This window comes from Ambystoma mexicanum, chromosome 2q (assembly GCF_040938575.1).
Source record: "Ambystoma mexicanum isolate Mex_15411 chromosome 2q, UKY_AmexF1_1, whole genome shotgun sequence".
Taxonomy (NCBI): domain Eukaryota; kingdom Metazoa; phylum Chordata; class Amphibia; order Caudata; family Ambystomatidae; genus Ambystoma; species Ambystoma mexicanum.
Window position 1 is genome coordinate 195,011,873 of NC_090924.1, and position 24,811 is coordinate 195,036,683.

The following is a 24,811-nucleotide window of genomic DNA, read 5'->3' on the forward strand; positions in this document are numbered from 1 at the left end:
AGGTCCTCTATTCTATTTACCAGCATGTGTGTATGCATTTTCACATCTACGTTTATAAGGGCTATAGGCCGATATGATCCGCATCGCGTCAGGTCTTTAGCCAGCTTGGGAAAGAGGATCATTTTTCCTCCTCCATAGTGTGGGTCATCTGGCCACCCTTGCCAAAAGAATTGTAAAGGTGCGTCAGTTTAGGTGCCAGCGTGCGTTGGAAAGTTTTATAAAATACAGCCAGGTATCCATCAGGGCCTGGTATTTAATGGGAGACATTTAATCACCTGCAGAACTTCCTCCAATGTAATGTCCCTCTCAAGAGCCTCTCTAACGGGTTCATTTTTGGAAGGAGGTAGTGATTGGATATATCGGTTTTGCTTAGACTGGTCTGGCTGATCGGATTTATATAACGCAGAATAAAACGCTACAAACTGAGCTACACTTTTGGGCTGTGGTGGTCCCCTTCGTCCCTGGGAGACCCACTATTCCTTGAATTGTCTGCATGGCGGTCGTATGTTTGAGCTGTCTGGCCAAAAACCAATCTGCTTTATTGGCTTTGACGACATATTTCTGTTTCATCTATAATAAGGCCTTTTCCGCCTGCCTTGTCTGAAAGAGATCTAACTCCACCCGACCCCCCTAGTACACCTATAGGTCTTGCATAGTTTTAAGCCTGAGTTAGTACTCGTCTTCATCATAATTTTCTGCAACTCTTGTAATTCCGTTTCCAGGGCTCACATTTGTTTTTATCTTATTGCCTTCAAAGCTATTAAGTCACCTCTAAACGTTGCCTTCAAGGTATTGCATTAGGTATTTTTGGATATTTATGGGGAGGAACTGTTTCATAGTATTCCCCAATTGTATTCACAATCTCATCTTGCATGAGAGAGTCCGCAAGGAATTTGTTAAGGACCCCCCCAGCTCCAGAGTCTACTCAGATGTTTCTGTAGGTCCGATGTCAATGTAACTGGAGCATGGTTCGAGAGAGCTATCTGATGGACCTCTATCTGCAATATCTTACCTAAAAGTGTGACTGAGGTCCAAACAGTCTATACAGGAAAATTAGTTGTGCATATGTGAATAATGAGTATAGCCGGATTCCGTTCCCCAAAGTAATATCCAGACATATTTTGAATTGCAAATTATAAGTGGTTATTTATAACGTGCTTAATACCCAGAGGTTTCTAAGTGTGAACCTGGGGATCAAACCTGTGTTGCTCCGTGTTGTCTTGCTTCCACAAGAAGCACGTTGCCCCTGAGCTATCCTCCCATGACATTTAGGACCAGGTGTTCCATTTTCTTTAAGATTTTGGACAGGGTGGCTTGGCCAAAAATGGTCTTATTGCTTCTATCCCTCTGGTTATCCCATGCTAAATTGAAGTCCCCCATGACTACAATCTGGCCCTCAATGAACCTCTCTAATTCCGAAATAACTGTACACAGGAAACCATTCTGTCCCAAATTTGGGGCATACAGAGTAGCCACCGTTAAGGCTGCATCTCCTATTTGTATGAGGAAAAAATACCGCCTCGCTTTGTCTTTACGTGAGCTTAAGACCTGAACCGCAACGCCCTTCCTGAAGGCAATCAGAACACCTGCCACCTTTCCCTGGGAATTTGCTTGCAACACTACAGGATATTGCCTAATATTCTGCTTTTTTCTATCGCTTTTATTTAAAATGTGTTTCCTGTAGTGCCACCATGGCAGGTTGGTGGTGTGCCAACAGCCTTTCAAGTTTCTTTCTTTTAACAGGGTATTCAGTCCCTGTACATGAAGTATGTACTGTGAAGGTAGATAACTAAACCTAATTAGGTATTTGACTGCCTGGCTTACTTGTGGCCTCTCAGTGAGCTTGTTACCCTGATCTGAACCGCATCCCCACCCCCACCCCCACCCCCACCCCCACCCCTACCTCTGCCCTGCCCCCTCCATCCCTTCCCCTGTTTCTCCAACTGTCCCCATCCCCTCAAACCCTTGGTTCGCTCCCCATCTTGGTGCGAGCCAAAGAAACTCCCTGGTCCTGTGGCTTCAACTTGCAAACACTGCCAGGGGCAACTTGTGGGGTATCCTAAATCCCCGATTGTGATTCCAAGTATTCTTCCCAGGAACATGGTCCCCTTCACCTCCCAGGTCACTGCTGCTGTCTTGCACTGTCCCAAAATAAATTAGAAAAATAAGTCTCCCATTCCTCAGAAGCCTGTGCCGTCAGCTGGGCCCATTGTTCCCGACATCTTTAGGATGACTGAGGGTTCATGCCCAGAGGTTGATTCCACCTTTTTTACTTTGGTTGTGACCGTTCCCACGGTTTAGTCCCTGTGGGGGCTTGGAATCTGCCGACCTCCCTGGGCGGGTTTCCTCATCATCAATTAAAAGCAGCTGCGTCCCTTCTTCCCTTGTCGTAATTCTGTATTGTCGGACTTCCCATTGAAAAAGGGCAAAGGGGAAGGTCCATTTATACCTGATCTGTTTAGATTCTAAGTGTTTCAACACGATTCTCACCCCTCTTTTCTACAGGGTGACTTGGGCTATGCCCTGATCAAATTGCATTTCCGCCCCATTGTATCAGATAGGTTCCACCAGCCTGGCTGCTCGCTTGATGTCTTCTTTTTGTGGGTAGCGCACCAGTGCAAACATTGTGTCTCTTGGCCATGCCCCGTCATCCAGCTTCCATGGCCCCGTTCTATGTACCCTATCAATCGGGACATCTTAATCGCCACAGTCACCTAATAAGTCTGAATATATGCAGTACTGTCTCTCTCAACTCCGCACCACCTACCGCTTCTGGCAGGTTCCCGATACAGATTTTTTTATCTGCGAGATCTATTTTCTAGATCTTTGTTCTGAAATTCTACATTTTCGATCTTCCAGGGCTTTGTCCGTTTTGCGATTATCCTCCACAATTTCCTGAAGAGCTCTTTCAGTAACATCGGATTGCTCTTCTAGTGCTGCGACATCTTTCTTCAGGTCATTCAATGTTTGCTTCACATCTGCTATGAATCACGCAAATTGTGCCTGAAAGGGTTCCATGTAATAATGTTGCCACAAAAATCTCGCCATGCATAAACATCGCCGAAAAATGGCCTTTTTTTGTGGCGACACTATTGCATCGAACATGCGGGGGACACCCCCACAACCGCCAATTTTTTTTTTCAAATTTGTTTTTTTGCCCCTGTCCCCATATATATATATATGGTCACCCATATAACATTGCCGCGACCTTTTTCCCGGCAATATCATTTACGGCGACCATATATATGGGGATAATATTACCCGATACCCCTGAAATGTGGTGGTAAGTCTATCTTGAAACCAATGAAAACATGCTTCTATGTCTGCCTTGCATGCAGCCATTTCACTGGTGGTGCCGCTTCCCTCTCCTTGCTGCAAGTCTGGGGATCCACGTGCCAGGTCGGGCGTAGTTTGGAGGCCCATGTCCTGCGCCCAGCAGTGTTGAATAGAGGTGTGACCGACAGTGACCGCTTGCCTGTTTTGCCCTTGCCCCCCCCCGCATGGAGCCTTGGCCAAGTCACTGAGTGGGCCTCTGTGCACTCTTTACAGACCAGGTCTGGGGGCTGATAAGCTGGCTCTCATTTGTCTGCAGATGCCTGCTTTCACCCTTATCCAGTCTGCACCTTCGGCCCCCTTGGATGCAAGGCTATTTTCTGCCTAAACAGCCTTTCTTATTGCCACCACTTCTGTGCAAGGGGGCGGGGGGAAGCACCAAGAGCCTACTTATATATTGCCTGGGGAGAGAGTACACCGTTGATGGATGCCAAATTCCACATATTTTAGCACTTCCCATCTCCACTCAAGTCCCGGGACACCGACCTTTAATACTGATGTACTTATGTGCAAGCCCGTTCTACAGAGCTTCCCGTGGCTCCACTGCAGCTAGCGTGGCCGGCACAGCGAATCAAGTCCCTCTTTGTTCTCTAGTTCTCGAGGACATTCAGGTGCAGGGGGATTGGGGGGGCGGGTGAAGGCCACACCCTGGTCCCGACCTGTCGAAGTGTTCCAAATCCGGGTGCCAACGTAAAGTCGGCTGGCCCCAGGCTAACTGGCTCTAGGGCTGGAGAGTGGTGATGCACCAGCGTCTCCGCTGCAAATCCTGATTCTTCTTACTCGTCCCTTCTCCGATAATCCAGGCCACTGTCCCTCCGGTTCGCAACCTCTCCTGTGTCGGACTGTGGGGCCGGGGGGGCTGGACGGTTCCCCACGGAGTCTCGCTGGGCTGTGACATGCCCCACTCTCCACCAGTCCTTCGCTCTGCCACAGCTGCATACACGCCCAGCTGCACTGCTACTGCATACTACTGCGGAACGCTGCAGATCTATGAGAGCGGGCTCATCCCAGCTTCCGCTATACCTCGGCAGGGGTCACAGCATTTCCCCCCAGGTCTCCGCCCCACCAGGAAAATGTGTTAGGCAGGTACTTCGCACTGCAAGTGCTTGTATTTATGGGCAAAATGCCCTGTTTGACATAGGACTCGGGGAGAGAGCTTTCCTCAGGCACGTCCTCACCAACTGACTGTTGTCATTGTCTTTCTTCACCCAGGTATTCTTGTTTTTTTTTATATTTTATTTATAATAGGCAGTTTAGTGAAACAAAATATTTGTTAGCAGAATGAAAGTGACATTGGCAAATTTTTTCACAAGTTTACCATGCACAAGTGCTACAAGCAAACTCTTAGCTCATTCAAGCTGGAAAGGTATTCAGGGGAGATAAAGGTTAACCTGCATTTTACGCACTTTATAGTTTTGAATTTTTAAAACACCTCCCAATATTATAATTGTTGCTCAAACCTTACAAAAGGTGTTTTGCTAGAGAGGTAAACGAGATGGTCAAGGGTCGATTCAAGTTTGTGAATGGATTAAAGTATTTTCAGTGATCGGACATTTCATGTGCAAGACCAAACTAGAAAAATTAAAACCTACTTGCCTACAAATATAAAATGTACATGGCTTCAGGGCTTAATAAATAGGTCGTTCTATTTGTAATTTGTATTTGCGCACACAAGCGTTAGCACAAAGGCCAAGCATGTATTACTGAAAGAGAATAGATCTCTACTTACCTTTTTCTTCAGAAGACCTTTTGGACCAATTACATGCTCAAAAAGATGTTTTCCAACATGAGCATCTACAGCAGAGAGTGGATCATCTAGTAAATAAACATCTGAATTACAGTAAACTGCTCGAGCAAGGCTGACTCTCTGCTTCTGACCACCTGACAAATTCACTCCCTAAGGAGGAAAGAGAAGGTCATCACCATAATATATATATTAGAGAACAATAACTTCAATGGAACTGTAACAATCACATTATTAAATCTAGTAAAAGATATATTGAGAGAACATGAGCATTCCATGCAGGCACGTCATTCTATCACATAGGTGGTGATACAAATACAGTACAAACTAAATATCAAAGCGTAATGTTGAAAATGAACACGTGCGATAAGCAATCCATCACTCCACACCAGTGCACTTTAAGCTCTTTTTATACACCTATTCCACAGAGAGAAGAGCACTTCCTTTATAGTTTGATGACCGTTAAAGTGTTACCAGCTTCGTGTTATCATGCTTTCACTGCCTATACCAACCTTTAGCGATCCATTATCTCTTACAATAAATAACAGGCAAGCAAGAGAAGTGTGAATGGTCACTAAAAGACTCCAACAAGAAATTGTTCTCAATGTTTGGATATGAAATCTTCTGCTTGAAATACATTAGACCTAAATCTACTGTTCCTACATAATTAGTCTTCACTGGCATGTTATCTGGCAAACTACCCAACGCTGTAAGCATTTATTCTGCCGTGTTCATTTGGGAAGAGGAAAAACCGGCACATATTCAAGTGCCTTCTAATTTGTAAGAACTGCTTGCGCAGCCCTCCTGGATTCCACACGATTATAGTTACTGAAGTGCCTGGAAAGTGCAGTCTTTATGGGTTGAATTGTCCCCCAGGCAGGTGCCAGGAGAGGTGGGCCTCTAACAACAAAGCTGATGCGGACATGAATGCCCAACCATTTCCTGAACAAATGACTTTCCCCTCTGTAAACTTTTTGATGGGCAGTCCTCCTAAGAATTCCTCATCTTCAATATCTATCTCCCACCACAGCATCCCTTTGCAAAAGTTTGCACTCCCATGGGGCACTGTGCCAGACATCAAGTCTGGGCCAGTATATATACAGGCGCCACACCCCATGACCCCAGATACACCATTCATAGCACACTGATGTTGAGCGACCACAGAACCAAGGTGTATTAGCTAACCACAAAGTAGGGAGGGTGATGACGAATCAGTGGTCGGACCGTCCATCAGAAAGAACATCACTGAGGAGTAAGTCCTTTGTTCTTCTAAAGACTCCATCCTCCCTGGATTGCTCATCTTTGATAGACTCCCAAAGCAGTACAATGAGGAGCAGGGAGGGCAGCAAGGACACCACCTAAACCAGAAACCCTGAAGGACAACCCTGTCAAAATGAGCATCCTGACCATACATAGAATCCAAGCATTAATGATTAGAAAACTTGTGCCTAAAAGCTCACGAAGCTACTTGGAAAACACCGACAACATGAACTGCACATTGAAGAGTGAGGTGGCGTCAACCCTCTGGTGGAGTGAGTGCTGAGACTCCCAGGGATCTACTTGCCAGCTAGAACATAGCATTCTGAGATGCAGAGAATGATCCATCGGTTTCATCACAGCCCTGACAGCTCGGGCACCAGTGTAACCAACGAAATGCTTGTCTTCCGTTCTAGCCTCCCTTGGCCCAGAGACGTAGAACTTGAGGGCCCGCTCCCGATCCAACCAATGGAAACTCTCCTCTGCCTTGGAAGGATCAGGTGGAGGAAAGAAGACAGGCAGATGGATCTTGTGAGAGATGGAAATCAGAGCAACTTCGGAATGAAGTAGGGTCCAACTCTAAAAGTCGCCTTTCCTTGGAGAAAAGTAAGCAGGAAGGTTAAACTGACAGCGCATGGAGTACATTCACCCCTCTAGCGGATGTGATGCGACCAGGAAAATCACCTTAAGTATGAGCAATCTGAACTAACAAGAATAAAGGGGCTCAAACAAAGCACCCATTTAAAACATTACATTAAAATCCCACAGTGTCAGAGAGGAAGTCAGTCCTCTGTAGCAGATGCCAGGAAGGGCAGATGGCCATGTCAAGCAGCTCCCGATATGACATTCTCAAGGCCAAGTTCAGAACAATTAAGGTAATCATGGGGTATTACCCAAATTGACCTTTTACAATTGACCTTTTGCACAATTGACCTTTTCATTATTTTAGTTATTTTATATATGTATTGGGTTGTTTTTGGATTATAAATGATAAGGGGATTGGGTGGTGGGTTGCAGGGGGTTTTGGATTGGGCGGGGGAGTTGCGGGGGGTTTCCCCCCGCATATATGTCCTAATTGACCTTCTAAATTAGGTCAATCCTCCCGAGGCCAATTGTGAAAAGGTCAATTAGTATACAACCCATCATGGACCTGATCAGGTGCAGTCTTCTAGAGAACCAGCAGTATGACAGGGATCAGCTGGAATGCATAGAACTGGCCAAAGTCCCAGTCAACTGCCAGGGCATGCCCAGAGCTCCCGGATGAGGAAACTCCCTGGATCAGAACCACTTGCACTTCCTGTTCATACTAGGAATGAACAAGTCCACTGGAGGCGTAGCCTAACGGGAGAAAATCTCCATAACTGTTTGGCAGAGCTCCCACTCATGGGAGGTTGAAGACGGTCTACTCAGTGCATCCGCCAGCAAGTTATCCTTGTTGGCCAGTTGGGCCACAGCCAGAGGCACACTGTTCTCCAGAGGCCAGAACCACAATTGCACTGCTTCTCTGCACAAAGGCAAAGAGCCAATGCCGCCCCCCTTGTTGCAGTAATGCATGGCTGCAGTGTTGTCTGAAATGATTAACACTGTTTTGCCCTTCACCGGGGGACTGGGGGGGTGGGAGGGGTGAGAGGAGCGACAAGGGCCAGCCGGATCACTCTTCAGCTCCAGCAGATTGATGTGCTGTCGGCACTCTGATGGGGACCACAGTCTGCTCATGTAAGGTCTTGGCGGTGAGCAGCCTAAACAGCCAGGCATGCATCCGTGGCTAGAGTCACTTGTGGCCAAGATTGACTAAACAATGAACCTTTCAAGAGGTTATCCTTCATGGACCTCCACTGAAGGTCACTGGACACTCCAATCAGTAGAAGGTCCGACATTGATCACTGAAATTGCGACTGCTGTGAGCTCATAACCCAATGCAACGACCTCGTGTGCAGTCAGGCCTCGGGAATCACAAGGATGCAGGAGGCCAAAAGACCCAGCAAGTGCAGAAAAGTAGAGGCTGGAACTTGTGTCTGTAAAACGTGGACCACCTTGTATATGTTGGTCAATCTGTACTCTGGTGGGAATACTCAGCCCAGGAGAGTGTCCAAGATCGCTCCGATAAATTGGACTTTTTGAGACAGCGAAACATGAGCAAATACCTCTGCCTGCCCACACGGTGCTGCTGCTGGACTGCCAGCGGCAATGACTTAGAGGTAGCTTTACAGGCTTTGAAAATATAATGTAAAGTAAAGTGGTCTTATATAGCATTCTTCTACCAATAATTTTGACCTTGCTGCGCAACACTAAGAAAGGAGGGCAAGGTGCGTTAGTCTGATAGCAGGAAGGCAGATGCACAAACCTTAGGTGTTGATGAATGCAGGTTAGAAGTACCAGTTAGCTGTGTGCCGATATGAAAAATATCCAAGGATGTAAGATTTTAGTCGTAAGCAGTAAGTAGAGGAATGAGGGGGTCAGGGTGTTTTCACTTCCTTGCTCTTGGTGGTAGATTTCACTGAGATCAAAGGTGTGGAACAATTTGCCGCAGATGGTAATACCGAGGGTGTCAAAATAAATGCTTGTCATAAACGAGCACATGCGTTTCTGATGCAGTCTTTAGTAGGTTGGTTTCTTTCAAAGTGGTTGGTTAAAAAAGCCAACTTTCTAAGCGGTTTCCTGAAAGTCAGGTAACTCCTCCAGCTGGAGATGTTTTGCGTACAGTGTTCCACAATTTTTTGGCTAGAACTGAAAAAGGGCATCCTCCTTGCCATTTCCTGTTTAAGTTAGGGACTGGCACTAGTGTAGCATTGCTGGACCTAAGTGAAGCAGTATAGTGTTGAAACTTAATTCTGAAGGAGGAAGGGCCCCCTCCACTGTATGAATGATGGTCTATGCAAACAGTTTTGAAATCACCCATTTTTTGATGGGTAGCCTGTGGAGAGTATGTAATCGTGGCATAATATATTCACAAATTGCTTTCTTCTTATTAGGTAATCTGTCTGAGATCGAAGTTGTTTACATAATCTATTATGGATAGTACTAGAGAAAATATGGCCATGGTCCTGTGAGTGAATGTTAAGTAAGGTAATATGCGGCTTATGCACAGCTGAGACAAACAGCTTCTGTCAATGCCTTTGACTTGTGGATCAAGAGTGGGTTGTCCATTTTCACCACAATATTTCTTACCATGGTTCACCGCTTTGGCCAGGGTCCCATTTCCTCGGCACAGGATTTTGGTTGAGTTATAACCTCTAGCATTACAGAGCATCAGCTCTATTTTGCTAGTGTTTAGTTTAAGTCTGTTTGCGGTCATCCATGCGCCCACCTGTGCAAGCAGTTTTTAATGTCCGGGGCGTTTGGAGATGGGTAGTCCACAAATGTGTAGATTTGTGCGTCATCCGCATAGTTGTAACAGGAGATACCAGATTGATTTATTATGTCAAGTAGGGTGCTATTTAGATGTTGGAAAGTAGAGATGAGTGCGAATCCTTGGGGAACTCCTCGGGTGAGTGGGTGAGGCCTGGAACGATAGGGGCCCAAGATTGTTGTTTCCATTCCACCCATGAGGAAGGGATGATCCAGTGTAGAGCCGATTCTTCAATACCAATATCTTCCAGTCTTTTTAGGAGGATCTTGTGAATAATGGTGTCAAAAGCTGCTGAGATGTCTAGCAGGATGAGCGCACTCTTGAGTTTTCATCCATGTAGCAGTTGAGTTACAGGCTGTAAGGTTTTTGAATTCGCTGACGATCTTGTACATTTCCCTTTTGCTGTAATGTAATCTGGCATTTGTATAGCGCCTATTTTGGTATGCCCTCAAAGGGTTGTTGGCTGAATGCCCTTCGAGGACCGAAGTCTGTGGTATGAGAGATTGGTCACAGGAATTTAGAATGCTTGTGTGCATTTTAGCCCATACAAAGGTAGGGGTGGCTAAGTCCCTGCTAGCGACCCATGTAGAGCTGGCCTGTGGCTGGGTACTGTGATGGTTGTTCGGAAAGTATGCAAGTCGGGGAGACTGACTGCATTCGAGTGGCAGAGGTGTTATGCGATGTGTCTTCAAGTAGTGGATGATTGCAGAGGGGTGCGGGTGGGTGGCCGTGCATCAGAGGGATATGGCTATCTTCCATGGAGACGGAGTGTGATACGTACCCATAAGTCACGGCTGATTTCTTGTTTCAGTGCCGGGGCGCAGGTCCTGTCCTGCAGGTCTATGGAAGTCCTATCTGTGCATCTGCAGTACTTTCTTTGAGGGGCTCGTTGATCCCCAGCCTACATGTCAGGAGGAAAATTCACCCGAGAGGTAGATTAGGTATGTCAAGACGCAGGGGTGTGGAGGGGCGGAGACAGGTCTTAAGTGTCTTCTGGAAGGCGAGGTGATCTCTTTGCAGCGAATGCTGAAAGGGATAGTGTTCCAAATTGTATGTGCTTGGACAGAAAAGGAGGATCCCTTTTCTGGTCGATTTGGTGGAAGGGATGAAAAGGAGGAGAATGGTGCCTGATTTTAGGATTCTGTGGTGTCTGTAGGAGGTGAACTTGTGTTGAAGATATTCTGGGCCTGTCATGTGCAGAGCGTGGTGGGTGATGTACATAGCTTTGAAGGTGAACCGTCGCCCGACAGGGACACAGAGGGCGGGTGTGATGTGTTCTCTAGGGCTAGGAGGAGCCTGGTTGCAGTGTTCTGGACCCATTGGAATGTTCCAAGTTGAGTTGCACTGGCAACCGGGTATAGGGAGTTTACATACTCTAGGCACAAGAGGACGATAGTCGTCATAGCAGCAACTCTGAGAACAGGAGCGGTAGGGGGAAGATGCGCTGGAGAATGTGTAGGTGTAGATCGCATGATTTAGAGTTGATATGAAAGTGTCAAATCTGCGCCCATGGTGCAACCAAGGTTCTTTACTGTGTTGGAGGTAGGAAGTGGAGGGTTAGGGAGGACGGCCAGGGGGTGGGTTGGGGGAAGAGGGCAGTCTGCACAGATCATGATATCAGTTTTTCCGCAGTTGAGGATGACATAGTTAGCCGTCATTCAGTGATCAATTTCTGTGAAGCATTAGGCAAGGTCATTGGGATGGTGGCAGGGGTGGGGGCCTAAAGGGATCTTGAAGATGATCTGGGATCTTGAAGATGATCTGGGGGTAATCTGTGTAGTTGGAAAAAGTTATTTACCTGTAACTCCTGTTCTCCAGCATTGGTATCCTTAATGGATTCACATGCTCATGAGGATTCCCAGTGAGGTTGGGAATCCTCTGTAATATTAAAGCAGTTTGGCTTTAAAGCCAAAAAAAACTGCTTGCGCTAGCATAGCCTATTTATGTCATTTTGGGTCATACTGCCCCAGTCAATGACAGTAGCCCTCCCCAGCTCCACCCCTGGAGGCCATCCTCAGATTTGAAAGCGCGCATAATGTGGCAGTAGGAACCAGAAGAGCTGTAGAGTGGTACAAGGGAGGGTTACATGTGAATCCATGTAAGATACCAATGCTGGCAAACAGTAGATACAGGCAAGTAATTTGTTCCTTCTCCAACACTGGATCTTTCGTGGATTCATATGCACATGAATAAGATTACATAGCAGTATACATACACAACCATTGGGAGGCGAAGCAGCTCAACAGAAGCAATGAAAACTCACCTGGAAAACACAACTCAAATAAATAGCTTTGCGCAGCACCGCCTGGCCAACAAGGGACTTCTCCCTGGAATCTCTGTCAATGCAGTAGAATTTCATGAAGGTATGAGTTGACTTCCACATAGATGTTGAGCAGGTGCACACCGACAGGTAAGCCGTAGTAGAAGCCACAGGTCTGGTGGAATGTTCCTGTTTGCAAGGCAGTGAGTGCGATATGCAGCCAGATAGCCACCTGGAAATGGAAACCTTCGACAGGGCCTTCCCTTTTTCAACAGATGCAAAAGTCAGGAAAAGTTGAGAAGTTTTGTGAAATTCTTTTGTGCGTGCGATATAGAACTTCGAAGTACGGGCAACATCATGTGAATGAGTCCCAAAGAACACTGAAAGGACTAATGGCTTATTGAGATGTAGACAATGGCACCTTAGGCACCACCTTGGACTGATGCAATGTCAAATTTAGTGGTTTACAGGAGAGCTTGCAACTCTCCAACACATCTGGCAGATGAAATAGCCACCAGAAAAGTAGTCTTCGTGAAAGAAACTTCTGAGGAACCCGGTACAGAGGTACAAATTACGTCCCGGTTATCTTGGTGAACGCCACATTAAGCTCCCAAGCTGGAGCAAGCACCTTTACTGGTCGAAAAGCTGGAAACAGTCCCTTGAGAAACTCTTTATCCGGTCTGTGTGACCAGAGAGAAGCATGGCCAGTGCTGAGAGTATAAGGAGAGATAGCAGCAAGGTGGACCTTTATGGAAGCATGAGCCAGGCCTGCGCCAGCAAACGACTGAAGCAATGGCAGGAGTTTATTAGCCTTAACCCGAAGAGGGTTGAGCTGCTGCGACTAACAACATAGGGTAAAAAGTTTCAACTTGTGCTTGGAGCAGGAAAGAATGGATGGAGCTCTTGCCTTCGCCAGAATGCTACGGCATTCCAAATCAATGTGAAATGACCAAATTCATTGGCTGCGGGAGTCAAGCCATCAACTTCCGGGACGCTGGGTGGTGGGGGACGGATCCTCATCAGGAGAGCAGGTCGGTAGCAAAGGCAGTTTGACACAAGGTGCTATCTACAGATGAAGGTCGGAGTACCAAATCTGACGAGGCCACGCCGAAGCAGTGAGGATCATCTTGCATCAGCACTGTGAGAGTATTGATGACTTGTAGAAGAAGCGAGATTGGAGGAAATACATAGAGGAACCTTTGCAGAGTCTGGCGAAAGCATTCTCTAGACTCCTCATTTGAGGGTATCGGCTGGCAAACTGGGTGAATTTTGAGTTGGCCGCCGTGGCAAACAATTTGATCTGAAGAGGCCCCTATTTCGGAAAAAGACCAATAACTTGGTCTTGATGGAGTTGCCATTCGTGCCAGGATCGCAGTACACTGCTGTGGGAATACTAAATGACGATGTAAATCCTGGCTAGTTGAAATGGAAAGAGAAACATTATGGGATATCGCCCAGTTCCACAGCGTTTGCGTTTTCTTGGATAGAATTGGGGAACATGTTCCTCCCTGCTCTCTGAAGTAGTACATGGTGGTATTGTCTGTGAAGATGCGCACCACCTTGCCTTGGAGCTGGGGCTTGAGGTACCAGAACACTGTTCAAAGCTCCAAATTATTGATGTGTATCCTTTTGTCTTCCGGCTGCCGGAGGGCTCTGGCATGAAAGTTGCCTGTGTGTGCGCCCCAACCTTCCAGGGAGGTGTCATCACTGTGGCTTGAAGCGTGGGTGGGTGAAAAGAAGCTCCCTGTGTGAGGTGCTGGTGATTCCACCAGTGCAGAGTTTAGCGGAACGCCGGACCAAGTGTGATCTTGTCATTCCAGGAACCTGACACTTGCATCCACCTGGGGTTCAGAAACTACTGGAGATGTCTAATATGCAGCCTGCAGTGCAGAACCAGAGGGATGCAGGATGACATCATCCCCAGCAGTGATTTAATGGAATGAACTGTTAGTTGGAGAGTGGACAGCTGCTGAATCTTGCGGTGTATGGCCTTGACCCTCTCCTCCGAAGGAGTAGCTAGACAACGCAGTATATCTTGTTGTTAGCCTAGGAACAGAGCGTTCTGAGATGGTAACATGCGTGAATTTGGAAAGCTGATGGAGAATCCCAGAGAAGCTAAGTATCGGATGGTATCTTTTGTGTGTTGCAGGGCTAGTGGGCAAGATTGGGCACGGATCAGCCAGTCGTGCAGGTAAGGGTAAACAGATGTCCGAGTGTCGCAGATGGGCAGGTTCTGGTGCTCGACACTAGGTGAAGACCCTTGGTGCAAACTTTTACCCCGAAAGGCAGAGCCTTGAACTGCTAGAGCTTTCCCTGCACCACAAAGTGAAAGAAATGCCTGTTTCTGATGGATGGGTATCTGGAAGGATGCATCCTCCAAATCCAGGAATGAGAGAAAATCCCCCGGTTCCAGTTGTTCGAGTACGTGCTGAAGTGTGCCCATGCAGAACATTTGTGATTTTAGGAACTTGAGTTGCCCGAGATCCAGAATGGGTATCCACCCACCTGACTTTTCCCAAAAAGAAGCATTTGGAGTACACCCTGGAGCACCAGAAGTGTGATGGGGCAGGTTCTAAGCCCCCCCTTTTATTTTTTTGGCAGGGACTGGACCTCCTGCAAGAGGAGGGGTAGATGTTCCGTATTTGTACTGGAGACGTGGAGGGGCATTTGTGCTGAAATTCCAGTGTGCGACCATGCTGAATGATGTTGAGCACCCATTTGAAAGTGCGGATGTGGCACAACCGTTGGACAAACGGCCATAACCGGCTTCCCACTGGGGTGCTGAAGTGGGGGCTGGGACTTGGCACTGGTCATGTCTGTTTTGGAGTTTGCGTGCAGGTGGAAGCACTGCATTGCTGTTGCCTAGCCCATATGCATGCAACCTCCCTCTGCATGCCTCTTGCAAGCTGGTGCGAGATGGCTGATGATACCAAGGTCAAAAGTCTCTGGAGGTCCTGGAGAATCTGGTCTCACGGGAGCGAAAGGACTGCCTTCTCTGCTGCAGGGAGCCCAAGGTAAAAGCAGTTTCCGGTTCTGTTCTGATGGCTAGAAGGGTCTTGTCGACCTTCTTCCCGAAGATGTCCACTCCATCAAAAAGGCATGTCTATTGCTTTAGACTGCACATCAGGGTGAAGGTTTGTGGCTTTCAACCACCCTTTGGCCTCTAATCAGTGCACAGTGATAACATGATCCGAAGCAGCCTCCCCCTTGTGCAGCAATGCTAGAGCCTCAACCCTCTTATCGTCAGGCAGAAATGTTAAGATGGGATCCATCCTATACTACAATACCCTGTTGAATCTGGAGAGATTAGCCAGGTAATTTACTGCCTTGATGATGGTAGCAGCTGTGGTGATTACATGTTTTCGAAAAGCATCCAGTTGCTTGCCTTCCTTGTTCGGGGGAACCATCTAAGGGGCGGATGGGATGGCTGACCTTTTCTACGCAGCAGAGGACACTACAGATTCAGGGCCTGGCTGAGTGCGAAGATACTTGGGCGTGGCGTCTGTAACCTTTTATTTCTTTTCCTGGCAATCCTTCTTTGGAGGAGCTTAAAACGGATTTGTCATAATAAGCAGCACACCTCACTGAAGTCTTCAAGCACAGGGAAGTCATGGACAAAGTAGCTGTTGTCGAAGACGATTTACGAGGGCGATTTGTCGACAAAGTGGCTCTTCGACAGGGTTTTTGTGCCGTGGATGTTGACGGACACCTCTTCTCTCAAGAGTGGGACAAGTGTTTAGTAGATGGAGATCGGGAAGCTGCAGATGTCGTTAACTTTTGTTCCATTTAGGTTTCTTCCTCAGGGAAGTATCTTCATGTGTTCTCAACCTCTTTGTAGAGGGAGTTTGTCGCACAGGAGTGCCAACCCTGGCAGAGTTATTACTTCTGGCTGAGTCGGAAGCCCTGGCACCTTCGTACAGCCACGCCATCAACCTGCAATGATGATTCTTCAGTTTTTAGATGAGGACTAGCAAATGGAGCAATTGCTCACATCATGGTGTGGGTTCAGGCAAAATATGGATTTTTCATGTTCATCATCTCCAAAAGAATTTCTTGAGACGACACTTGGAGCATGGCCTGAAAACCATCTTCTTGCTGGAGTCTCATGGCTGCATGGAGAAGGCCTTAACCTGGAGAAGAAGGCCTCTTGCGGTGAGAAGATCCTTTGATAGTCTGGATCTTCACCGGCAATGGATCTCTGCTACAGGCAGTCACAAAAGTGAGGGATGGTGAATAAAAAAAAAAAAGCTGTAGTAGTATCTCAAAAATAGATTTGAAAAAAAACCTGATGAGGAGTGAAACAATGAGGACTCCCCAACACATAAATGTGCAGCAGAAATCTGAGGATGGCCTCCAGGTGTGGAGCTAGGGAGGGCTACTTTCATTGGCTGGGGCAGTATGACCCAAAGTGACAGCAATAGGCTATACAAGTGCCAGCAGTTTAAGCTTTAAAGCTAAACTGCTTTAATATTACTGAGGATTCCTAGCCTGACTAGGACTATTCATGAGCATGTGAATCCATGAAAGATATGATGCTGGATAAGTAGCAAGTCAGGCCATTTGAGCGAATAAGAGCAGGCAGGGGCTCTGGTGGAGGATAAAGGCCAAGGGTGATACGGAGGTGCCCTGTGGTATTCTGTTGGTGACCAGGCGTGGTGTCAAGGCGAACAGAGGCACATGATTGATTTGCGATCTGTTGGTGATGAAAGACGATATCCACTTCAATGCTGCCTCCATGATGCCGAGCAACTGAGGTTTGTCCGTGTGAGTGCAGCGTTTCAAATTGGAAACCTGCATGTTGAAGCAACCTTGAAATATTTTCTAGGTGCATGTTTTTGGGGATTGTGCCGACACCATTGTCGAGGGCAATTGGGTTACCGCTAAAGGTTTTCATGGCCTGATATTAAAGAAAGCGATTGTGAACAGTGTCCAACAATGTATCTCATCGACTTAGGCGTTACAGAGGAGCTATTTGATGTGTTGAATGAATAAGTATGGAGTAGTGTGCTTTCTCTGCTTTGAGCACTTCTGCCCCATAAAGATCTAACTGTTGATGGTAGACAAATTTGCTAGTGTGTAGATTGTTCTTTCTTCAGTGTCCGGTTTTTCTTTTTTAAGTGATTTAATCTGGGGTGAATCTTTTAGAAAGTTTATTTTTTTTTTTAGGGACCATGCAGTCCAGTGCAGAAATAGTCCAGTTGTGCATGTGGTAGAGTTTTTCTACAAGGACTCATCAGCCTTGATGCCAAATAAGTTCCTTCCATCAACGGGCATATCCAGAAGTTTCTCTTGGACGTCCGTAGAAAACCCAGACATCCTTAAACAAGCGAATCTGAACAAGCCGGTGCTTGTGGCCATCATTCTTGCTACACAGTCTGCAGTATCCAGATAAGACTGCAGCATCTGACGGGAGACTTTCTTGCTGTTCTTTTAAGAGCCTCCAAGCCTTCTGCCATCTCCCCTTCAGGGATGTGCTCGAACACCTGCGCCATGACTGACCACAGAACAAAGGAGAACTTGGCCAGAGTACATGAGTTTATACACCGGAGACCAAGGTTCAAAGAGTTGAAAACCTTCCTACCCCATGTGTCCAGTCTCTTGCTCTCCTGGTCTGGGGGCAGGGATGGGAAAGAATGGAATAGTTTCTTACCTGTAACTCCATTTCAACAGCATTGGTATCTTTCATGGATTCACATGCTTAGAATATTCCCCGTCGTCAGGCTGGGAACCCTCGGTACCTTTATAAAGACGTTTTCCATAGGAAAAATTTCAACACTTCTGTGTCCTATCTATGTCGTTTTGGGCTGCTTACGCATGCCCCAATAGGACGTAGCGGTATATAAGCCCCGCCCCACGGCTCCAATCAGATTTTAATCCCCCCAAAGTAGGATGGGGTACATATAGTTTGCATGTAGGGGAGGCCGGCGGGCGCATGTGAAGCCATGAAAGATACCAATGCTGGAGAAATGGAGTTACAGGTAAGAAACTATTCCCTTCTCCAGCATTGGATCTTTCATGGATTCACATGCTTAGAATAGATTGTATAGCAGTACTCCTGATTTTGGCGGTGTGAATGCAAACCAATAACATCCCAACCACATTTTTTCTCTTTTTTTTCCAAAAACTTCAGCGGTTACACGCTAGCTTGAAAAGACCAACAACCATATTTTATTACGATATAGATTTATTTAATGAAACACTGAATGTTAGCCACAAACAACCCAAAAACGTACCGGCAACTGAGGAAAATAATGAAATTACCTTATTGAAAGAATTGGAAAAATTACAAAAAAAAGAAATAAGTAAATGGTGGGAGGAGCATTCTTTGAAAAATTACATTGATGTCGGAAGAATACCACGAGGTCTAAGGATTTTAACCATTCCTTCCTTTGAAGAACAGGACCCGGAAATGCTTCAAGAATGGAGTGAAGCAACAAATGGATACTCCAAAACTTTCCTAAAGATATTAGTCAAGTATGCCGGCACTGATAGGGCTAAACTGTTGAACAAAATTCAGGAAATGGAGGACAAACTGAAACTGATACCAGAAAGTGAGGAGGCAAAAAAATTGAAAAATAGCATGATGAAAAATATGGCCAATTATGAAGAAGAAATTAAACAGAGGAAACAAAGGAAATTCCTGAGAGATAAGGAAGATTACGAGAAAGGCAGAGTGTACACCTTTGCAAAAAGGTTTGAGCAACTAAGACAGAAAACAACCCCGGCCGAAAAGATGACATCAGTGGCTCAAGATGGGGATAACGGATCCATCTCCTCATCATCAGAATCGGATGTGACTGGCAGTGAAAATGAAGAGTCAAACATACGGTTACATTTTTTACACGAAATGAGACTACTCTGCCAAGATGTCAAAAAACAAAAACAAGCAAGAGGTGGAAAATCAGCCAGAGGCGGAGGAGGCTGAAAAAAAACGAGGAGGGGGCAGAGGGGAAACAAATGCTTCGAAGAGTACCCCGGGCAGATCGCTGCGCTCTGGTAATTAGAAAAAGTGAGTGAAGATATTGACAAGTTTCAAGATCATTAACTTGTCCGATCACACTTTGACTGACAATCAAACAAAGTTGCAGAGTTTGGGTTGGAATTCCTGTCCAACAGCCAGCTACAACTATGTGCAAACTCGGATAAATTATGACCACTTCATTAGAAAATTACGTCTAAAAAAATTCTTTGCCATCACAGATTTCAAGACACATAAAAAGACAGCACTTGAAGGGAGAACAGATATCACTATTTCCGAAATGGGGGTTCTTGCCGACCTAGTAGAGCTCCAAAAAGGCAGAGGTACCAATAAGGATCAAGAAATGGAACCAATTGATTTTCAAGAGTTGGATATAAGAACGGATTGGACAGTAAAAAGTAAATTGAGACAAAAGTCTAAGTTTAATCCTATGGTCAATACCGCCAACAACATAGAAGCGTTTCAAACACTTGTAATTGAGGACTTAAAAAAACTCAGACGAAACAAAGGCTATAAAGAAAAAAGCAATTTGACTATGAAGGACAGAATGGCTTTAAAAGAACTGTACAAACTGTGTGATCAAGCCCTCAGATAAGGGACGGAACATTGTCCTGATGACCCGAGAAAATTATGTTAAGGAAGCATATAAACAGTTAAATGATAAAAAATGCTATGAAAGATGTGAAAGAAATCCTACAAGAGCATTAGAACAGAAGGTTAAGGATTTCGTAGCAATCTGGGAACAAAAAGGCATTCTGAACGAAGAAACGAAGAAAATTGTAAATTTCTACAAACGACTAACTCCATCACACCGACCATATATTTTCACCCGAAAATACATAAGAACAGCAAGAAACCACCGGGAAGACCAATTGTTTCCCTAGTGGGGTCAGCGTTGGAAAACATGTCGAAATTCATAGATGAAATTCTTTTGCCTTTCGTCTCCTCTTTACCTTCCTATCTCAAAGACACAAAGGATTTCCTATCACAAGTCAATAATATACCCTGGGAATCTAACTTCATGATGGCTACATTGGACGTTGTATCTTTATACACGTCAATTGGTCACAATTATTGCAAAAAAGCCTGTGAAAGATACTTAAATACCAGGTCTCTCAATTATCTGGAACACACGCAAATGAATGTAGCAATGATTGATCTCTGCCTCACTAATGATATCTTTGTCTTCAATGAAGAATACTTCAGGCAAATACAGGGCACGGCTATGGGCACAACATTCGCTCCATCCTATGCCAACCTGACTATGGGTGCCTGGGAAGCTGAAGAAGTATGGACAGAACAAAATCATGAACTAATTGAAAATGTGGTTATCCGGCTCCGATATATATATGACTTATTCGTAATCTGAAAAGGGACTGAGGATGGTTGGTGCAATTTTGTAAGGATACTGAATCAAAACAATAATCTCAGATTTACAGAAACCCACAGTTATTAATGTATAACCTTCTTGGATGTTAATTTAAGAATAGTGGAACAAACTTTAAAGTGTGAATTACACAGAAAACCTACGGGATCAAACACGCCACTACATGCCAAGAGTGGGCATCCAAAGAGTTTAATCTGGAGCGTACCATATGGAGAGTTTGTTAGGATAAGAAGGAACAGCACAACTCTGGATACATATGATACATAAAGCAAAATTACAGCAAGAGGTTGCCAACAACAATGTTATCCCAAAAAAGTAATCGAAAGAGCGTATTTAAAGGCCAGAAGACATGATAGACAAAAACTCTTGGCAGACAAAGAAAAAGTAATGAATAATAAGAATGAGGAAGTGCGTCTCATACTAACGTATGAAAGCCAAACTACAGAGGTGAAACGAGTGTTACAGAGACATTATAAAGTTTTAACTATTGACAAAGACATTGGGGCCTCACTGAAACAACATCCAGATATCAGTTACAGAAGAAATATTTCAATTAAAGATAAATTGGTTCACAGTTTTATGGATAAAGAAGAAGCCAAGGATGCTAGTGCCTGGTTGACCAATCGGAAGAAAGGTTTTCACAAATGCACAAGGTGCAATATGTGCAAATTTGCAAAGAGCCGTGCCACTTTTGAGCATCCAATAACAAGATCAACTGAGTATATTAATGAAAAAATCACGTGTGATACCGAATACGTGGTATATATTCTGATGTGTAAATGCAAAAAGTGGTACGTGGGCAGCACCAAATGCAAATTGAAAATAAGGGTACAACAACATGTAAGAGCCATACAAAATAAAGATGCAAACTATCCGATAGCAAAACATTTTACTGAATGCCATGAAAACAACCTGGATAATTTTGCCTTTTTCGGAATCCATGCAATTGAAAATGGCCCCCGGGGGGGGAGACCGAGAAAAAAGGCTCCGACAACAGGAAACCTGCTGCATTTTGGACTTTGAAACGAAACAACCGAAAGGTCATAACATAGACGAAGAATTATATACCTTCTTAGGGCACTAGCTCCAGTATTATGAATTTTAAAGCATTGGGACTGACTAACATTTAGTGATTTCATAATTGGGTTTTAACAATTGTAAATCCATCATCGTTGCGTATTTTTAACTGCACCTTTTTTATAATATGTTGTGTGTTGGGTTTTTATGCACCTTTTTATCAGTCACCATGTTGGTGTTTTTTTGTATTAATTTTTTTATTGTGAACAAACATCACTGCAGACCAATGAAAATATCAGGGTTGCGACTCAGTCTAAGAGTCATTTAACTGTAGTTGAAAGCACTAAGCACTTTAGGAAAATTAGAAGTTGATTGCACAAAAGCACTAGGCACTTTAAAAAGCTGCTAGCACTAGTCACATTATGCACTATGCACTTTAAATGAAGGCACAGCGCATTTCAAATTTATAGAATGTGCAAATGTTGCCGTCAACCATATGGTATTACATCAACCTAACTGTTTTTATTACAGCTATAGAAATGCATTTAACCGTGTAGACAATGTATATTGAGCAAAGAATAGATTCCAAAATGATTATTTAATCAGGGATAATGTAGCTCAAATATGTAGGGACTAAACCCTTCCAAATATGTCTGCCGGCATTTCTAACACTACTTGGTTCCTTTCTTCTATGTTTACAGCAGTTAGATCCTGATGTCCTATTTCGATGTCTGCAGTTTTAGTTGTATGTATTTAAACACCATGGTAATGGAACGCGGGTGTTGTGAGCAAGCGGCTAGTAACGTCGCGAAACGCATCGACTTTTGGGAAACAGGAGAAATGTACTTTATTAGTAAAGAAGCCATAATGGATATGCTGGCCCTGGTCTGATTTATCAAGCTTGGTATGAAGGAGAGTGCTTCCTCATATTACTGACGGAAAGTCAGTCCCTTCGAAAATATATATACACACACACACATATATACATAGATTAAAGGACATTCCCCTCAACAGGGCTTACCTCACTGAAACAGATGACGTCTGACTGCTCGTCCCATCTGTACATCGTCTGCATGCTGCCGTTCGAGGCAATAATGGCAGATAAATGTATGTGGCACCGACCAGGATGCCGCCTGACAGATGTCTCCCAGCGGAATCCCGGCCCACAATGCCGCCGAAAATGAAGTTGATCTCGTGGAATGGGCTCTCGGACGCCTTTCCAGCGGCTTCCCCACTTTCGAGTGACAAAAGGCAATAGTCGACGAGACCCATCGAGCTAGTCCTTGTTTTGAGATCGCCTTTCCTTTTGTCGACGGTCCATAGGCCACAAACAGTTGTTTTGTATTTTTAAATTGCTGAGTATGATGAAGGTAAAACTTTAGAGCTCTTTTCACATCTAGTGTATGGAGAGCTTTTTCCGCGACCGATGAAGGAGTCGCGAAAAATGTAGGTAGTACAATCGACGAATGTTTATGAAAGACAGTAGGATGATAGCCACCAAAAAAGCCAACTTCCACGATAAGAATTTCATAGATGAAGAAGCCATAGGTTCAAAGGGAGCTTTCATTAGTTGCGTCAACACTAGGTTAAGACTCCAGTTCGGAGGAAACTTTTTAATTGGTGCAAATGTGCGAAATTTTTTCATGAAGTGCTTGATCAGCCTATCACTAAACAATGGTAACAAATGTCTTCTCCGCGTGAATCATGAAATGGCTGCCAGGTGAACCTTTATCGATGAAAAAGATAACCCACTCTCCGCTAAATGCAGCAAATGCGGCAGAAGCTGTTCCGGAGTTATATTCAGGGGCTTTAACCCTGACTGATCTTCATGCAAAACCTCCTCCACTTGCATGCATACGAAGTGTTCGTGGACGGAGCTCGCACGGCTTGCGAAATTCAACGGCAATCTGATGCAATAGTTAGGGTACCAAACTCTGAGAAGTCAGGAGCCATGCAGTCAGGTTGAGACTGTCCGGATCGTGATGCCACACTGTTCCCTTGTCCCGGGTCAGGAGGTTCGGAACCTTCTGCAACCTTACTGGCTGTCCTATGGATAGCTGTAGCAGGTCGGAGAACCACGCCTGCCTCGGCCAATAAGGAGCCACCAAGATCACTCGACATCAGTACCTGTGAATCCATTGCAGGGTCCGTCGTATGAGTGGAAACGGGGAAAATCGTATAGAAACTTGTCTGTCCACGCTTCCCCCAGTGAATCGATCTGTGGCGATCTGCTGGCGTACTGTTCGCACTTCTTGTTCTCTCTCGTCGCAAAGAGATCCAGAGAAGGCTGTCCCCACTTTCTGAAAACCACCAAGAACTGATGTTCGTTCAGTTCCCATTCGTGTATCTGATCCATATCCCTGCTGAGGGAATCCGCTTGTACGTTCTTTACTCCCGGAAGATGGTGGGCTACTATAGTTATATCTCGTTGTAGGGCCCAGTGCCATACTTCCTGAGCTTCGTTGGAAAGAGTTCTGGAGTGAGTACCTCCTTGTTTTCTCAAGTAAAACATTGTTGTCGTGTTGTCTGTCAGTATCCTCACAACTGACCCTTTTATGTGCGGCAGAAAAGCTTTCGGGGCCCAACGCACTGCCCTCAACTCCAGCACATTGATATGAAGGAGTGACTCCTCCGCCGACCACCGGCCTTGCGTTTGGAGAGAGCCCAGATGCACCCCCATCCAGTCAGCGACGCGTCCGTCACTATGGTCATGTGAAACTCTGGTTCCTGCAGGGGAACCCTTCTGGATAAGTTTTCGACGACTTGCCACCATCGAAGTGCTCGCAGGAGCTCGTTGTTGACGGTCAGTTTGTCCGACCAAAGTCCTTGGCTCTGCGCCCATCGGTCTGCCAGGAATTCTTCAATTAGCCTCATGACAGTTGTTCACTAAAGGGATGCATGAAGCCATGGCTCCCAGTACCGACATATATCTCCTTAACAACACTTTGGTGTTGACTTTCCACCGTCTTGCCAGCTGATTGAGCCTGTGGATCCTCTCCACAGATGGTCTTACCAATCCTGACAGTTCCGAACTCTGCACCCAAAAACACTAAGCTTCTTGAGGGAGTCAATGAGAACTTTTTTCGAAGTTTACCGCAAATCCTAGTCATCGCAGAAGTTGCATGGTGGCCTCTAGACTTGCTTGCGTTGTCATAGGGGACGAACCCCTCACTAACCAATCATCCAGATAAGGGTAAACATGATGCCCCTGCTTTCTCAACCATGCTGCAACTGGTGCTAGGCACATTGTGAATGTCCTAGGAGATGATTTTAGTGCGAATGGGAGCACTGAATTGGTAGTGGGTCCGCCCGACTACAAACCTTAGGAACTTTGTGTCGTTGACGCATTGGTATATGAAAATACGGTCCTGGAGATCCAACTACGCCAGAAAATACCCCTGTTGAATCGACCGGATCACTTCCTGAAGTGTGAGCATTTTGAATTTCAGATTTTTAAAATGTTTTGTTGAGGTCTCGAAGGTTGA

General features: G+C 45.4%; 1 protein-coding gene across 2 annotated transcripts in view; it reads right to left on the reverse strand.

Annotated features, from left to right (window-relative positions):
- The window catches only part of ABCC1 (ATP binding cassette subfamily C member 1 (ABCC1 blood group)), a 2,255,476-nt gene that overhangs the window by 1,304,066 nt on the left and 926,599 nt on the right, over nt 1-24,811 (reverse strand). For both annotated transcript variants that reach the window (XM_069647115.1, XM_069647114.1), the window contains exon 18: nt 5,063-5,230. In XM_069647115.1, coding sequence (XP_069503216.1) covers nt 5,063-5,230 — 168 coding nt within the window. The remainder of the gene's footprint in view (nt 1-5,062; nt 5,231-24,811) is intronic.